Here is a 16,105-nt window from a genome sequence, read left to right on the forward strand (position 1 = left end):
TTGTTAAAATATATATATATATATATATATATATATATATATATATATATATATTAATTAAAACATAAAAAAAATAAGAAGATTTACCATTCAATCGGATAAATGTATTATCTTTACGAATATAACTAATATAATTATTTCTAAAAAAAAAACTAATATAATTAGGCTTGCTTCACGTTTTTTCGTCCAAAATAAACAAAACATATATTAATTTCAAGCTGTGGTCCATTGTTTGCATCGTCACTAATGAATATGCCATCCATCGTGTGTATCTCTTCCACATGTATGAAATTAAGAACCATGCAATTAGGTATACGTACCTTCACTTAGTAAACTAAAAGAATTAGGTACATGTAAAAGAGTTAGAGCATCGATAATGGTAGTAAATTAAAAATGATCTTTAAACGAATTTTACATGTATACATTTATTTATGATTTAAAAAAAAAAAAATCTATCAAGGACTCAATAACTTCAATTATAATAAACTAAAAATATACTTAAATAGATCCACTAATATATGCTTTTATTTTTTGGTTTTTAAAAGTTATATTAATTTTTAAAAGAACAATAGAATTATAGAGACCCAATAAATAAAATTTGTCTCTGATTCAACCAGAAAAAAATATGAAGGTCTAAGCTAGCAAGTGCGCATCTTTTTATTGGAACAAAAATATCATTCATCTATATTATTTAAAACTAATACATGGGGTTTACTTTAATAATTTTATTATAAAATATTTGTTAAATTGCACCAAATTACAGTAATATTAATGGCTGTGAACACGACATTTATAGATCTAAAAGACGTTTTATTTTCATCATTGGATATATAAATATAACGTCCACTCCACACTAAATATTACACAATACGTGCAATTTGTACCCTAAAAAAATGTTGCATCTATTTTCATTTCCTTGCTCCAACCCTGCTTCTACCACAACCTTCACTTCCCCATTTCTCCTTCATACTACGTCGTCTCACCTCTCCGGTAAATCTCCCACCTCTCCGTTTTCGAGAAGGTCGTTTAACCCACCTGCACTCCGGTCAATTCTCCCTGCGAGTACCAGCTCTTCTTTACAACTCTTCGATGTCAACGAGAGCAAAAGGTACATGTAATTTCTCCTCACAGTCCTTGTTTTTGCTTCATTATTAATATGAATTTTTATGGTTACTTTTTTTCCAATATGTTGAGTTGAAGTTGGGAGCTTGAAATTTAGTCTTCCTTTTATTTTTGCAATTGATGGATCATATATAAATAATATTTTCTTATTTCGTTGACTTTACCTTGATATGTCATTTTCAAGGTTGTCAAAATCGGAACTTTACTTCAGGTTGAAAGGGAATAGCAAATCGTAATCAAAATCGAAGAATTTTACTCAAAGACTTTTGTAGAATCGATATAGGAAATTGTAAAATCGCAATCAAAATCGATGAATTTTACCCAAAAAAATTAATATTAAATATATGTTACAAATGGTATATAGTCATAAATGACTTAGTTTATAAAAAATCGTAAAATCGCGATCAAAATCGATCGATGAATTTTGTCTATTTTGGGATTCTACTATGGATTTAAGTCGTTGAAGATGAAGAAAGTCGCAAAATCCTAAATTTTAGGATTTAAGTCGGGATTTTGACAACAAATACGATGATCATTTTCAGGCTTCTTTTGTTTATATTAATATATATTTAAGAGAAATGCTTCCTTATTATTTATATATGTTAATTTTTTTTAACGGGAAGATTGACAATAAAAACGAGGTTTTAGATCGGATTTTCTAGCAATTTGACACTTCTCTGTAATATCACAGTAAAGGTTATACTTATGGAAAATGCCTTTTTCATATGCAGCATGTGTGAGTTCTATGACGTGGAACTTAAAGTTCGTGATTATGAGGTTGATCGGTATGGTGTGGTCAACAATGCAGTTTATGCTAATTATTGCCAACATTGTGAGACCTCATGAGCTATATTACATGTAGATTTACAGTACCAATTACTGTTACTTTTTTATTGAGTTCAATTTTATCTTGATTCATGTTTTTTTTTTTTTATGAATCGGCAAATATTATTAACCAACAAGCCCGTGCAAGAAGCACTAATAAGCTCGGGTGGAAAAAAAATACAAACAAGGAGAAATCAGTTGCCCTATAAACACCGGCTCGAACAAAACCCCCTTAAAAACCACCCATAAACAAAGGAAACCAACCAATAGAGTAATGACGCAAGCATATACTTATGACACAACCACAAGCATACCCCTGCTTCAACACCTAGACAATCGGACCTACTAACGAGCTGCCTCCACTCAAACAACACAGCTGCTGCACCAAAACACAAGGCAACAGCTGGACTGCCCCTCCAAAACAGCAGCAGCAGCACGGCTGCTAAACCCAGGCAGCACAGCTGCTGAACACAAAAAACCAGCAGCGCAGCTTCCGAAACTCAACCAATATCGACGCTGTTAACACTATCAGCAACGTACCTGTTGAGTTACAAGAATATTGAAACAGAAGAGAGAAAAGTGAAGAAAAAGTATGAAGCAAAGAATAGTATTTTGCATAGAATGAAAGTTAGTTACAGAGATTCCTTATATAGGTTGTTATTGCATGTACACTCAATACTAATGTGTACTAGCTGTATTACATCATAGCTCAACATCCCTATAATCTAGGAGGTTAGTTATTCCTAGTAACTAACTCAAACTAGTTCAGGGTTTTCTGTAACTTGTGGCACAAGCAACTGAGATGCATTGTGTTCCTGTTGTTGATCTTCCAATAACAGTGTTTCTATCTTCTTTTTATTATATTTCAACAGTACCAACCTCCCGCAGCTGAACCGAAATCAAAACACACCACCAGCCGCCATGAGTGTCTGCTCCCAACCCTTACAAGGCACGAAATAGGGTCCCAATTCCACTCATAAAATAGACAAATCGGGGATTGCGTCCTACTCAACAACCATCTCAAAGAAAGGACTTTGATTTCCTCCACAATATCATCCAAGATGGGAATTTTCTGGTTAAAAATGTTGTCATTCCGAGCCTTCCACAACACCCATATCGTTGCAAGCCAAATAAGCCAACGCCCCCTTTTGACCTTTTTGTTTCTCTCCCCACCTCCCCAACATTCCCAATGAACAAAGAGATTTGAAGGTGTGAGAAAGAGACAATCTAGCCATATCATAATTCTTAAGCACACTGATATGGCCAAATCACAATGAAGAAAGATATGTAGTGAGGTTTCCTCCATCCTTGCACACACCGCACACAAGGAGGATTCTTCGTAGGGTAGCACATGTCGCAAGACAAGATTAACCTTAGAAGGAATTCGATTATGAAAAACCTTCCAACCAAAAGCTACTACCTTAGAAGGTGCCGGAATTTTCCAAAGACATTTAAAAACACGTTTTTCATCCTCCCGCCACCTATCTTCGCTCAACACAACCTCTTCCAAACTAAGATAAACCGACTTAACCGTGAAAACTCCCGACTCTTCCAAACCCCACCTCCAAACATCCGCTTCTTGAGACCACACCATCCCTTCCAAGTCTTCTCTAAGACTTAAAAGTAGCTCCTCCTCCCACACAAAAAGGTTTCTTCTCCAAAGAAATTTCCACCCCGGACCCACCTCCAAAATCTCCCTCATTTCCCCAACCAAAGCCTCCTTTTGATTTGAAACCGAAAAAAGCCTTGGGTACTTTAAACGGAAGCATTTAACTCCTCTCCACCTATCATTCCAAAAACTTGTAGCCAATCTGTTTCCCACCTTTCTCTTTACCACCGAGTTAAACCAATCAAGGCCACCGTAGTCTCCTAGTTTTACTACTTCCTTCCACCAAAGAGACGCGTATCTCGGCCACACCAAGTTACTCCCATCCAACAAACTTGAGACACCCTCCCCATACTTCTTTACTAAAACTCTTTTCCACAACGCTTCTTCCCCTTCACTCAATCCTCTCACCTCCTCACTTAATTCATCTAAGTCGTTAATTTCCTCCACCAATTTCTCCACCCTTTCCTCCATACCTCCATACTCCTCCTTATTCCACTCTTTAATTTTAACTTTAAGACCCTTCAACTTCTCTTTAAGCACAAAACTCATCCACCCACTTACATTTTGATTCCTCCACGCCTCTTCTACCACCCCTTTAAAGTTGAGATTTTCCAACCAAAAATTATTGAACCGAAATGGTTTTGGGCCCCAATCCCACCCTCCATGCTTAAGCACCAACGGACAATGATCGAACACATCTCTTGACAATACCCAAAGAGAATTTTCCCACCAAGCTTGCGACCATTCCTCCGAGATAAGGACTCTATCAATCCGGCTCATTGATCTTCCATTTGTATGATACCATGTATAACGACGACCCAAAACATTAAGGTCTTCCACCTCCAATTCCCCAATAAAATTATTAAACAAAAACATCTCCAAGACTTGAGTTGCCGACGCCTCCTCATTAACCCCTCTCCGCTCATCCCTCCTACAAACCACATTAAAGTCTCCGAGCACACATCATGCCCCTCTATCTCTATTGACTCGCTCTTCGACAAGACACTCCTATAATCTTCGTTTCGCCGGCAAATCACATTTTGAATAAACATTTAGAACAAAACATTTATTTTTCTCAACTCCCCACTCCAAACACACCCTAACATAATCTTCCCTTTGGAACAAAAATAGCAAACTAGCACAAGATTTTCTCCGAAAGGATGCCATCACTATTGCCTTCCGATGGTCTATATAACCACTCACAATCTTCGCTCCCCCAAATAGAATAACACAATGCCGGAGAAACTACTTCCAACTTAGTCTCTTGTATTGCCAAGAAATCAATATTTTGTTGCCTCACAAGATCTCGAATTTTGTTCTTCTTAACCCTCCCACCTAGACCCCTCACATTAAAGGTCGCCACTATCATAATAATAATCTTGATTCTCCCATTTTAGCCTTGATTTTTACCGCTACCTCTTCTAGATGGACAAGTTTCTCTATTATACCTCCTTCCTCCAAAGAGTGTGAAACACCAATAATATTTTGAATCCCCAACTCTCTCTTAGCCGCTAGCACCTTCAAAGTGTTCAAGGTCCCTTCATCTACCCTTAATTGTGAATCCGCAACCGACTCCTCTTTATCACCCATAAAGAGCATAACACCCGAACTTTGAATTCCTCCCACCTCAAATGAACGAGCATGTCTTCCACCCCCTTCCTTGATCCTCGCGCTTCCATCTTCTCCACTCCAATCATCTTCCTTTCCAACCGGTTGTGAAGCCGACCTTCGATGAGTTGATCTCACATGATACTTGTTCTTCATACTCTTACTAGACTTAGGACTTCCTAACAAATCTTCAGGTGCTCCAACAAGTTATTTTTTTTCAAATGCCCTAGCTTTTTTCTTGATCCTGGTTTTTTGTCTCTTCTTCAAAAAAACTCCTCTCATCCCCACCAACCTCTTGTATTGAATCACTAAACTCAGACAGTTCTGAATCTTCGTAGTGAAATCTTATGTGTTTGTTGGAAATAAACTCCCCATCAGTACCATTAACATGCTTACTGCACCCCTCCACTTCACAAATCCTAGCGACAACATTCACCTGGGCTTCACATTGGATAGGCCCATCTGCACTACCCAACAAATATTCCTTTTCAGCATGGCCCCCACCAAATACCCCCCACTTTCCAGCCACACGCGCGTGTGGTACCAACACAGCTTGCATAGCCGTCAGGCTATCTCTCTCCTTGTCCCCCTCATACCTGCAAATTATGTCCTCATGTGAGTTGTTGACAATGGAAGGCCAACAATTTTTAATTATGAGAGTCACGTCAAAACTACGTACTTCTCTGCTCAAAACATTCTGAGAGGTCCATGTTAGATGGATACATAAATATATGTTTTTTAAAATGATCCTCTCAAAAAATTGTTCAAATATGGAATTTTACTATTTTTAGTATAATAGTAAATTTTGTAATAATTATTACTATTATTATTATATTGACCCTTTATCTTTTAGTTATCAACACTGTTAGTTTGTCCTTGTGAGCATAGCTCAGTTGGTATATATGGACAATGCATAATATATGCATATGCAAGGTGCGGGGTACGAACCCCGACCACTCACTCAACAGTGTTAGTTTTAAGAAGAGGTGTCTTCACTTAGTGGATGAAGTCGGCACTTGAAAATGACTCTAGTTACCAAAAACAAATATCTCGTGTGTATGACAATACAACTGATAGTCCGTAGAGAACGACCGATATTGTGAGATAGAGTGGTTATGTAAAATGAATGAGTGAAATTTAAAATTACTTGAAAATTGAAAAGATAGGAACCCTAATCCTCCAGGTTCCATGTTTTCCTTTTCCTATTCCGGCTCTTCCTCATAGTCTGACCTCCATAATTTTCTTCTTCTGACTGCTCAAGTTCTGATTCACTTGACTGTTCGAGTATTGATTGCTTTGAATTTCTCCCAATTGTCAACAACCTATTCATGGCTTCATGTAAGCATTTGATGGTGAAGTCACCTTATAGCATTGATAGTACTCGTTGGATCTTATGAACACCTCCTTCTCCTCCAAATCAATCAAAACTTTAGCGAAAAATCAACGAGCAGTCTTGCTTTCCTTTATCCTCTGCAACAATAACATTGATTTCGAATTGAAATTCATTAATTCAATTATCAAGTCTTTAACCATATCAATAGGTTCTGCATCAATAAGGTTATGACATTGATTATGTTTATTTTCAATGCAATTTCCATTCGTGTGCCCCGGCCCTTGAATATTTTTATTTATTTTTTACTTTTTCGCTTAAGCCGACCCAGTCTTAAATACCATACTTTGTTTCTTCCACACATAAACTGATCAGTTATGCATAATATCTTTATAAGGTGGTGATGAATTTTTTAAAAGCATTGGTATTAATTTTGCTGATGTGATTCGGAGTGGTGATGCAATGGCACTGTCAAATTTATCCCTCAAATTCCTTGCACCATTAAGAGTAAGTCACACCAAATTTGTTTATTATTTTTTTGTTAGGTATAATATTTTGATACAAATAGATACCATAGATCAATTTGTCAATGTTTCTTCTGATTTTATAAAACTTGCAACCAGAGTGGAGACAAATTTGTTGTAAGGGTTAGAATTTCCGGCATATCGGCAGCTCGTTTATACCTTGATCAGTTCATCTATAAGCTACCAAATCACAAGGTTTGATTTTATCCTTTACTTTTTAATTTTTTTTTTTGTACAAATATCATTTCTCTAATATATGTTGATTTTTGTTGAATTTAATGACAGCCTGTTTTGGAAGCCAAAACCACCGTAGTGAGGCTTGATAAAAACTATCGTCCTCTTCGAATTTCAGAAGATATGAAGTCTAAAATTTTTAAATGTATTGGTGGAGACGACTCTTAATGCAAATTTCTGAAGAACATTTAATTTATCTCTTATTCCTAAACAAAGCTTGGTTGCCCTAATTTTAACCTAATATTTTAGCAACTTTTCCCTCCTTCAAAACCTAACCATATTTCCTAATTCCCCTCCTCGAAACCCTAACCATGATTTCCTAACTTCACTCCCCCTAAAACCTATCTAATTGATTTCCATAAACCATATCTCCTAACTCCCCTCCTCCAAACCCTTCTCTTATTCCTAAACAAAGTTTGGTTGCCCTAATTTTAACCTAATATTTTAACCTAATCTTCTTATTCCTAAACAAAGCTTTGTTGCCCTAATTTTAACCTAATATTTTAGCAACTTTTCCCTCCATCAAAACCTAACTATATTTCCTAATTTCCCTCCTCCAAACCCTAACCATGATTTCCTAACTTCACTCCTCCTAAAACCTATCTAATTGATTTCCATAAACCATATCTCCTAACTCCCCTCCTCCAAACCCTCACCAATATATTTTAATCCTTTCTCCTAAACCGAAATCTCTTTTTAAAACCATACCTTTCACTTAAACCGAAATTTCTACCTATCTAATTGATTTCGATAAACCATATTTCCTAACTCCCCTCCTCCAAACCCTCACCAATGTATTTTAATCCTTTCTCCTAAACCAAAATCTCTTTTTAAAACCATACCTTTCTCTTAAACCGAAATTTCTACCTATCTAATTGATTTCGATAAACCATATTTCCTAACTCCCCTCCTCCAAACCCTCACCAATATATTTTAATCCTTTCTCCTAAACCGAAATCTCTTTTTAAAACTGTACCTTTCTCTTAAACTGAAATTTCTACCTATCTAATTGATTTCAATAAACCATATTTCCTAACTCCCCTCCTCGAAACCCTCACCAATATATTTTAATCATTTCTCCTAACACGAAATCTCTTTTTAAAACCATACCTTTCTCTTAAACGTTCCTAAACAAAGCTTTGTTGCCCTAATTTTAACCTAATATTTTAGCAACTTTTCCCTCCTTCAAAATCTAACCATCTTTTTTTATAAACCTAACATTGTTGCCCTAATTCCACCTAATATTTAACCTAAAAAATTATAGCCACTTTTCCCTCCTTCAAAACCTAACCATATTTCCTAATTCCCCTCCTCCCAACCCTAACCATGATTTCCTAATTTCCCTCTTCCTAAAACCTAATTCTCCTCCTTCAAAACCTAACCATATTTCTTTTTATTTATAAACCTAACATTGTTGCCCTAATTCCACCTAATATTTAACCTAAAAAATTATAGCCACTTTTCCCTCCTTCAAAACCTAACCATATTTCCTAATTCCCCTCCTCCAAACCCTAACCATGATTTCCTAATTTCCCTCCTCCTAAAACCTAATTCCCCTCCTTCAAAACCTAACCATATTTCATAATTCCCCTCCTCCAAACCCTAACCATGATTTCCTAATTTCCCTCCTCCTAAAACCTATCTAATTGATTTCCATATTTTCTGTTGCCATATTTTTTTCCTCACTTCCTCAACTCATTTACCCTAATATATTATCTTTTATCTTTTATTCCTCGCTGTTGTAAAGTATAAATCATTCTTTCAATCCCTTTTAATCTTTTGTAGGTCTATTGGTGAAAAACCCTCTTTCTGATCTTGACAAAGCAATCAACAAGCTGAGACTAAAATACAGATCATATATCGTTGAATATGACATTGATGATGTATGTGTTTTTTGCGAAATATATCTATTCTTAATTATTTGCATTCTATTTTATCAACGTTTGTGATGTTTTTGTTTGTTATTTTTTTAGGGTGCAGTATGCTTGCCAAACATGTTTGGCGGTGATTTTATTTAACCTAATATTTTAACCTAATATTTTAGCAACTTTTCCCTCCTTCAAAACCTAACCATATTTCCTAATTCCCCTCCTCGAAACCCTAACCATGATTTCCTAACTTCACTCCCCCTAAAACCTATCTAATTGATTTCCATAAACCATATCTCCTAACTCCCCTCCTCCAAACCCTCACCAATATATTTAAATCCTTTCTCCTAAACCGAAATCTATTTCTAAAACCATACCTTTCTCTTAAACCGAAATTTCTTAATCCTCCTTCAAAACCTAACCATATTTCCTAATTCCCCTCCTCGAAACCCTAACCATGATTTCCTAACTTCACTCCCCCTAAAACCTATCTAATTGATTTCCATAAACCATATCTCCTAACTCCCCTCCTCCAAACCCTCACCAATATATTTAAATCCTTTCTCCTAAACCGAAATCTATTTCTAAAACCATACCTTTCTCTTAAACCGAAATTTCTTAATCAACATGGCTTCCAGAAACATTCAAACTTTGTTGTCATACCACTACCTCACTGGTAACCATATCTTCATTCCACTCTGGTTTAAACTAAATATATAGATTTTTGCTCTTATTCCTCGCTGTTTGAAAGTATAAATCATTCTTTCAATCCCTTTCAATCTTTTGTAGGTCCGTTGGTGAAAAACTCTTTTTCCGATCTTGACAAAGCAATCAACAAGCTCAGACTGAAATACAGATCATATATCGTTGAATATGACATTGATGTTGTATGTGTTTTTTGCGAAATATACCTATTCTTAATTATTTGCATTCTATTTTATCAATGTTTGTGATGTTTTTGTTTGTTATTTTTTTAGGGTGCAGTATGCTTGCCAAACATGTTTGGCGGTGATTTCGGAGATCAAATTGGGCGCTATGCAATATTGACTGATCCTAAGTCCAACAAGGTGTGAAGATCAGAGGGGATGCTCCGATGGTTGGGTCACATGATACCATCTACCTTGATGTTATTTACAATTAGTCCATGTTTAGATAAATTGTGCAAGACCTTTTCAATTTGAATTTTAAGTTTTAGTTTCTTAAAGTTTTGGAAGCATCTATTTTTTTTGTCTTTGAATTTAGCAAATGTCCCTTGAATTTCATAAATAATTTAGCCTTGCTTGCTTTGCTTTTTGATTTATATATTTGTGTTTGTTTTTGTGTTGCTGAATCAATTTAGTAGCATGGTTGTGTTACTGAAGCATTTTAGTAACATGACTTTTAGTAACATTATTAGTAACAATTACTAGAATCAATTTAGTAGCATAGTTGTGTAACGTCTCCTCTTAACATTATTACTAACAATTACTAATCCAAATCTATAAAATATGTTTTGGGTGGAAACAAACTAAAATCCTAATCCTAATTTCTCTCAATCAAGTAACTAAGAGATTTCATCCACATCTCTAAACTAACTTTTTGGTGGAAAGAAACTAAAATCCTTATTTCTCTCATTCAAATAATTAGGGAATTTCATCCACATCTCTAAAATATGTTTTGGGTGGAAACAAACTAAAATCCTAATCCTAATTTCTCTCATTCAAGTAACTAAGAGATTTCATCCACATCTCTAAACTAACTTTTTGGTGGAAAGAAACTAAAATCCTTATTTCTCTCATTCAAATAATTAGGGAATTTCATCCACATCTCTAAAATATGTTTTGGGTGGAAACAAACTAAAATCCTAATCCTAATTTCTCTCATTCAAGTAACTAAGAGATTTCATCCACATCTCTAAACTAAGTTTTTGGTAGAAACAAACTAAAATCCTTATTTCTCTCATTTAAATAATTAGGGGATTTCATCCACATCTTTAAAATATGTTTTGGGTGGAAACAAACTAAAAATCATAATTCCTCTCATTCAAGTAACTACTAAAGATTTCATCCACATCTCTAAAATATGTTTTGGATGGAAACAAACTAAAAATCATAATTCCTCTCATTCAAGTAACTACTAAAGATTTCATCCACATCTCTAAAATATGTTTTGGGTGGAAACAAACTTAAATCCTAATCCTACTTTCTCTCATTCAAGTAACTAAGAGATTTCATCTACATCTCTAATCTAACTTTTTGGTGGAAACAAACTAAAATCCTTATTTCTCTCATTCAAATAAGTAGGGGATTTCATCCACATCTCTAAAATATGTTTTCGGTGGAAACAAACTAAAAATCCTTATTCTTCTCATTCAAGTAACTAAGAGATTTCATCCACATCTCTAAAGTAACTTTTTGGTGGAAACAAACGAAAATCCTTATTTCTCTCATTCAAATAAGTAGGGGATTTCATCCACATATCTAAAATATGTTTTCGGTGGAAACAAACTAAAAATCATAATTCATCTCATTCAAGTAACTATTACACATTTCATCCACATCTCTAAAATATGTTTTGGCGAATCAACTATGGTAATTCTTAAGTAAAAAAAAAATGTAAATTCTTAATTAAAACAAAGTGCCCCATCAACAATATTAATTTCATTTTATTCATATTAATCTTTATCCTAAAATGTTGGCCACTTCCTAATTTTGTTCCACTATTTTGTGCTTATCCTGATAACTAATACTCTTTATTGCTCAACCGACATATCCTACTCACACATATTCCACCTTTTTCCTATAAATATATCATAACCTATTAGCCAAACCATCTCAATCTAAATAAGCATCCTCTTTCTTGGAAAGGAAAAAACAAGCCAATGATGTCTGCCAAATACACTCCAATCTCAGCTGTTTCTGGAGGAAGAAAGAATCTCAAGATGTGTGTGCGAGTTGCTCACATTTGGTTGATTCGAGAGAAGAAGGTCCCCACTAGCATCATTTTCATGAACATGTTACTGGTCGATGAAAAGGTTTCTGCATGTTTGCACTCTTAACTTTAAAATTAAAGTAATGTCATTTTTGTTTTTTAGTTATGTAATTTAACCAGCTGTTTAATGTTGTTGTTGTCGTCAACAGGGTGGACGTATTCACGCCACAGCTAGAAAAGATTTGGTGGCAAAGTTCAGGTCCATGGTTCAAGAAGGGGGTACATATCAGCTTGAAAATGCAATTGTAGATTTTAATGAAAGTCCTTATAAGGTAACTTCACACAAACATAAGCTTAGTATGATGCACAATTCAACTTTTACCAAAGTACACTTGCCTGCTATCCCTATGAACGTTTTTGAGTTCAAGCCATTCAATGAAATTCTCTCTTCAACTGTCGAGGAAGTATCTACGGGTAGGACTTGAATTCTGAATGTGTGTTGTACATTATTTCTACCTATAAGCATTCGTTTAGGAATTTCATACATTTGTTTTTGCTTTTGTATACGTAATTTCAGATGTTATTGGTCATGTAATTGAAAGAGGTGATATAAGGGAAACTGAAAAGGACAGAAGGAAAAGCAGGGTTATTGATCTCACTTTAGAAGATCTTGAGTAAGATTTGTCTCTTTCTTTGTACCTGGTTGTAATATAATTTTAATATACCTTATGTTTCTGAATTGATATTTTGGTAATATTTTATTACAGAAACAACCGCTTGCATTGCTCTCTTTGGGGTGAACATGGCGACAAAATTGTGACCTTTTTTGGCAACCATGACAACGACACACCTACTATATTGATATTGCAGTTTTGCAAGACACGCGTGTATTTAGGTATGTCGTGTTTTAAGTTTTTGCTTTCTGCTGATATCAACAATGAAATGGGAAATTATGTTCACTTGCTGTTGATTTTTAAAAAAATTAGGTGCTATGGGAGTTGTTAATGCCTTTAATGGGACTAAGCTGATACTTAATGGCGATTTGCCTGATGTCGCTGCGTACATGACACGGTAACCATTTATATTTTCATATGCTTTAGAATAAAGACAAGTTTTTTTGGTCATAATTAAGTTGTCTGGAGGTCTCACCACTCTTCTATTAACATTGGTGCCATTTTATTAGAATGAAAAATGCATCAATACAGTTCACCCGAAGTGTCAGCCAAATTTCAACGAACAGCTCCGCGTCTTTATCAGATGACTTGCTCAACACTAACCGAATGACAATTGAAAGCATGATTGAGTCAACTGAGGTAGCTATCTATTTATTGAAATTTTTAGATGTCGTTTTGGATTCATCTTTGTTATTTTTCACATGGACAGTTGTACATTGCAATATCACAGGTTACTTCGAGGGGTGGTTTAAAGATATTGATTAATGACGACGACGGCGATGATACCGATGTTGCATCAAGTGTGGTCTACAGAGAAGTTTTCCGTAATGTGTAGGACTTTTTTGGGTACTATTCATTTTCTTACTTATTGAAAGTATTTGCATGTCAACGAACTTCAGTTATAGGAACTACGTACTAGAATTATGGAACAATAACAAAGTCTATGGTAATTGTCATTTTGCTTTGATTCACGACAATTTTTACATTCAAGCGAACTACAGTGTCTTATTTTTTCAGTGAGTATTAATTTTTTTAAATGACACGTGCGTTAGCACGGGTCAATGGTCTAGTATTTTAGCAACTTTTCCCTCCTTCAAAACCTAACCATATTTCCTAATTCCCCTCCTCGAAACCCTAACCATGATTTCCTAACTTCACTCCCCCTAAAACCTATCTAATTGATTTCCATAAACCATATCTCCTAACTCCCCTCCTCCAAACCCTCACCAATATATTTAAATCCTTTCTCCTAAACCGAAATCTATTTCTAAAACCATACCTTTCTCTTAAACCGAAATTTCTTAATCAACATGGCTTCCAGAAACATTCAAACTTTGTTGTCATACCACTACCTCACTGGTAACCATATCTTCATTCCACTCTGGTTTAAACTAAATATATAGATTTTTGCTCTTATTCCTCGCTGTTTGAAAGTATAAATCATTCTTTCAATCCCTTTCAATCTTTTGTAGGTCCGTTGGTGAAAAACTCTTTTTCCGATCTTGACAAAGCAATCAACAAGCTCAGACTGAAATACAGATCATATATCGTTGAATATGACATTGATGTTGTATGTGTTTTTTGCGAAATATACCTATTCTTAATTATTTGCATTCTATTTTATCAATGTTTGTGATGTTTTTGTTTGTTATTTTTTTAGGGTGCAGTATGCTTGCCAAACATGTTTGGCGGTGATTTCGGAGATCAAATTGGGCGCTATGCAATATTGACTGATCCTAAGTCCAACAAGGTGTGAAGATCAGAGGGGATGCTCCGATGGTTGGGTCACATGATACCATCTACCTTGATGTTATTTACAATTAGTCCATGTTTAGATAAATTGTGCAAGACCTTTTCAATTTGAATTTTAAGTTTTAGTTTCTTAAAGTTTTGGAAGCATCTATTTTTTTGTCTTTGAATTTAGCAAATGTCCCTTGAATTTCATAAATAATTTAGCCTTGCTTGCTTTGCTTTTTGATTTATATATTTGTGTTTGTTTTTGTGTTGCTGAATCAATTTAGTAGCATGGTTGTGTTACTGAAGCATTTTAGTAACATGACTTTTAGTAACATTATTAGTAACAATTACTAGAATCAATTTAGTAGCATAGTTGTGTAACGTCTCCTCTTAACATTATTACTAACAATTACTAATCCAAATCTATAAAATATGTTTTGGGTGGAAACAAACTAAAATCCTAATCCTAATTTCTCTCAATCAAGTAACTAAGAGATTTCATCCACATCTCTAAACTAACTTTTTGGTGGAAAGAAACTAAAATCCTTATTTCTCTCATTCAAATAATTAGGGAATTTCATCCACATCTCTAAAATATGTTTTGGGTGGAAACAAACTAAAATCCTAATCCTAATTTCTTTCATTCAAGTAACTAAGAGATTTCATCCACATCTCTAAACTAACTTTTTGGTGGAAAGAAACTAAAATCCTTATTTCTCTCATTCAAATAATTAGGGAATTTCATCCACATCTCTAAAATATGTTTTGGGTGGAAACAAACTAAAATCCTAATCCTAATTTCTCTCATTCAAGTAACTAAGAGATTTCATCCACATCTCTAAACTAAGTTTTTGGTAGAAACAAACTAAAATCCTTATTTCTCTCATTTAAATAATTAGGGGATTTCATCCACATCTTTAAAATATGTTTTGGGTGGAAACAAACTAAAAATCATAATTCCTCTCATTCAAGTAACTACTAAAGATTTCATCCACATCTCTAAAATATGTTTTGGATGGAAACAAACTAAAAATCCTAATTCCTCTCATTCAAGTAACTACTAAAGATTTCATCCACATCTCTAAAATATGTTTTGGGTGGAAACAAACTTAAATCCTAATCCTACTTTCTCTCATTCAAGTAACTAAGAGATTTCATCTACATCTCTAATCTAACTTTTTGGTGGAAACAAACTAAAATCCTTATTTCTCTCATTCAAATAAGTAGGGGATTTCATCCACATCTCTAAAATATGTTTTCGGTGGAAACAAACTAAAAATCCTAATTCTTCTCATTCAAGTAACTAAGAGATTTCATCCACATCTCTAAAGTAACTTTTTGGTGGAAACAAACGAAAATCCTTATTTCTCTCATTCAAATAAGTAGGGGATTTCATCCACATATCTAAAATATGTTTTCGGTGGAAACAAACTAAAAATCATAATTCATCTCATTCAAGTAACTATTACACATTTCATCCACATCTCTAAAATATGTTTTGGCGAATCAACTATGGTAATTCTTAAGTAAAAAAAAAATGTAAATTCTTAATTAAAACAAAGTGCCCCATCAAAAATATTAATTTCATTTTATTCATATTAATCTTTATCCTAAAATGTTGGCCACTTCCTAATTTTGTTCCACTATTTTGTGCTTATCCTGAT

At 34.5% G+C, this 16,105-nt stretch overlaps 1 protein-coding gene across 1 annotated transcript; it reads left to right on the plus strand.

Annotated features, from left to right (window-relative positions):
• The first annotated feature begins 893 nt into the window (after positions 1-893).
• On the plus strand, positions 894-7,437 carry LOC11408142 (acyl-acyl carrier protein thioesterase ATL3, chloroplastic). Its single transcript, XM_024783401.2, has 5 exons — positions 894-1,108; positions 1,854-1,954; positions 6,892-7,001; positions 7,118-7,213; positions 7,304-7,437. Exons 1-5 carry the CDS (start codon positions 894-896, stop codon positions 7,418-7,420), a joined length of 639 nt encoding a protein of 212 aa, XP_024639169.2. The 3' UTR covers positions 7,421-7,437.
• The last annotated feature ends 8,668 nt before the right edge of the window (positions 7,438-16,105 follow it).

Source organism: Medicago truncatula, chromosome 5 (genome assembly GCF_003473485.1).
Source record: "Medicago truncatula cultivar Jemalong A17 chromosome 5, MtrunA17r5.0-ANR, whole genome shotgun sequence".
Taxonomy (NCBI): domain Eukaryota; kingdom Viridiplantae; phylum Streptophyta; class Magnoliopsida; order Fabales; family Fabaceae; genus Medicago; species Medicago truncatula.

What these genes read in the sequence shown, in the direction of transcription:
- LOC11408142 (XM_024783401.2), top strand. Translation starts at nt 894, where the DNA reads ATGTTGCATCTATTTTCATTTCCTTGCTCCAACCCTGCTTCTACCACA. An exon ending in GATGTCAACGAGAGCAAAAG is followed by an intron (nt 1,109 to 1,853) that starts GTACATGTAATT and finishes TTTCATATGCAG; the next exon opens with CATGTGTGAGTTCTATGACG. An exon ending in AATTCCTTGCACCATTAAGA is followed by an intron (nt 7,002 to 7,117) that starts GTAAGTCACACC and finishes ACTTGCAACCAG; the next exon opens with AGTGGAGACAAATTTGTTGT.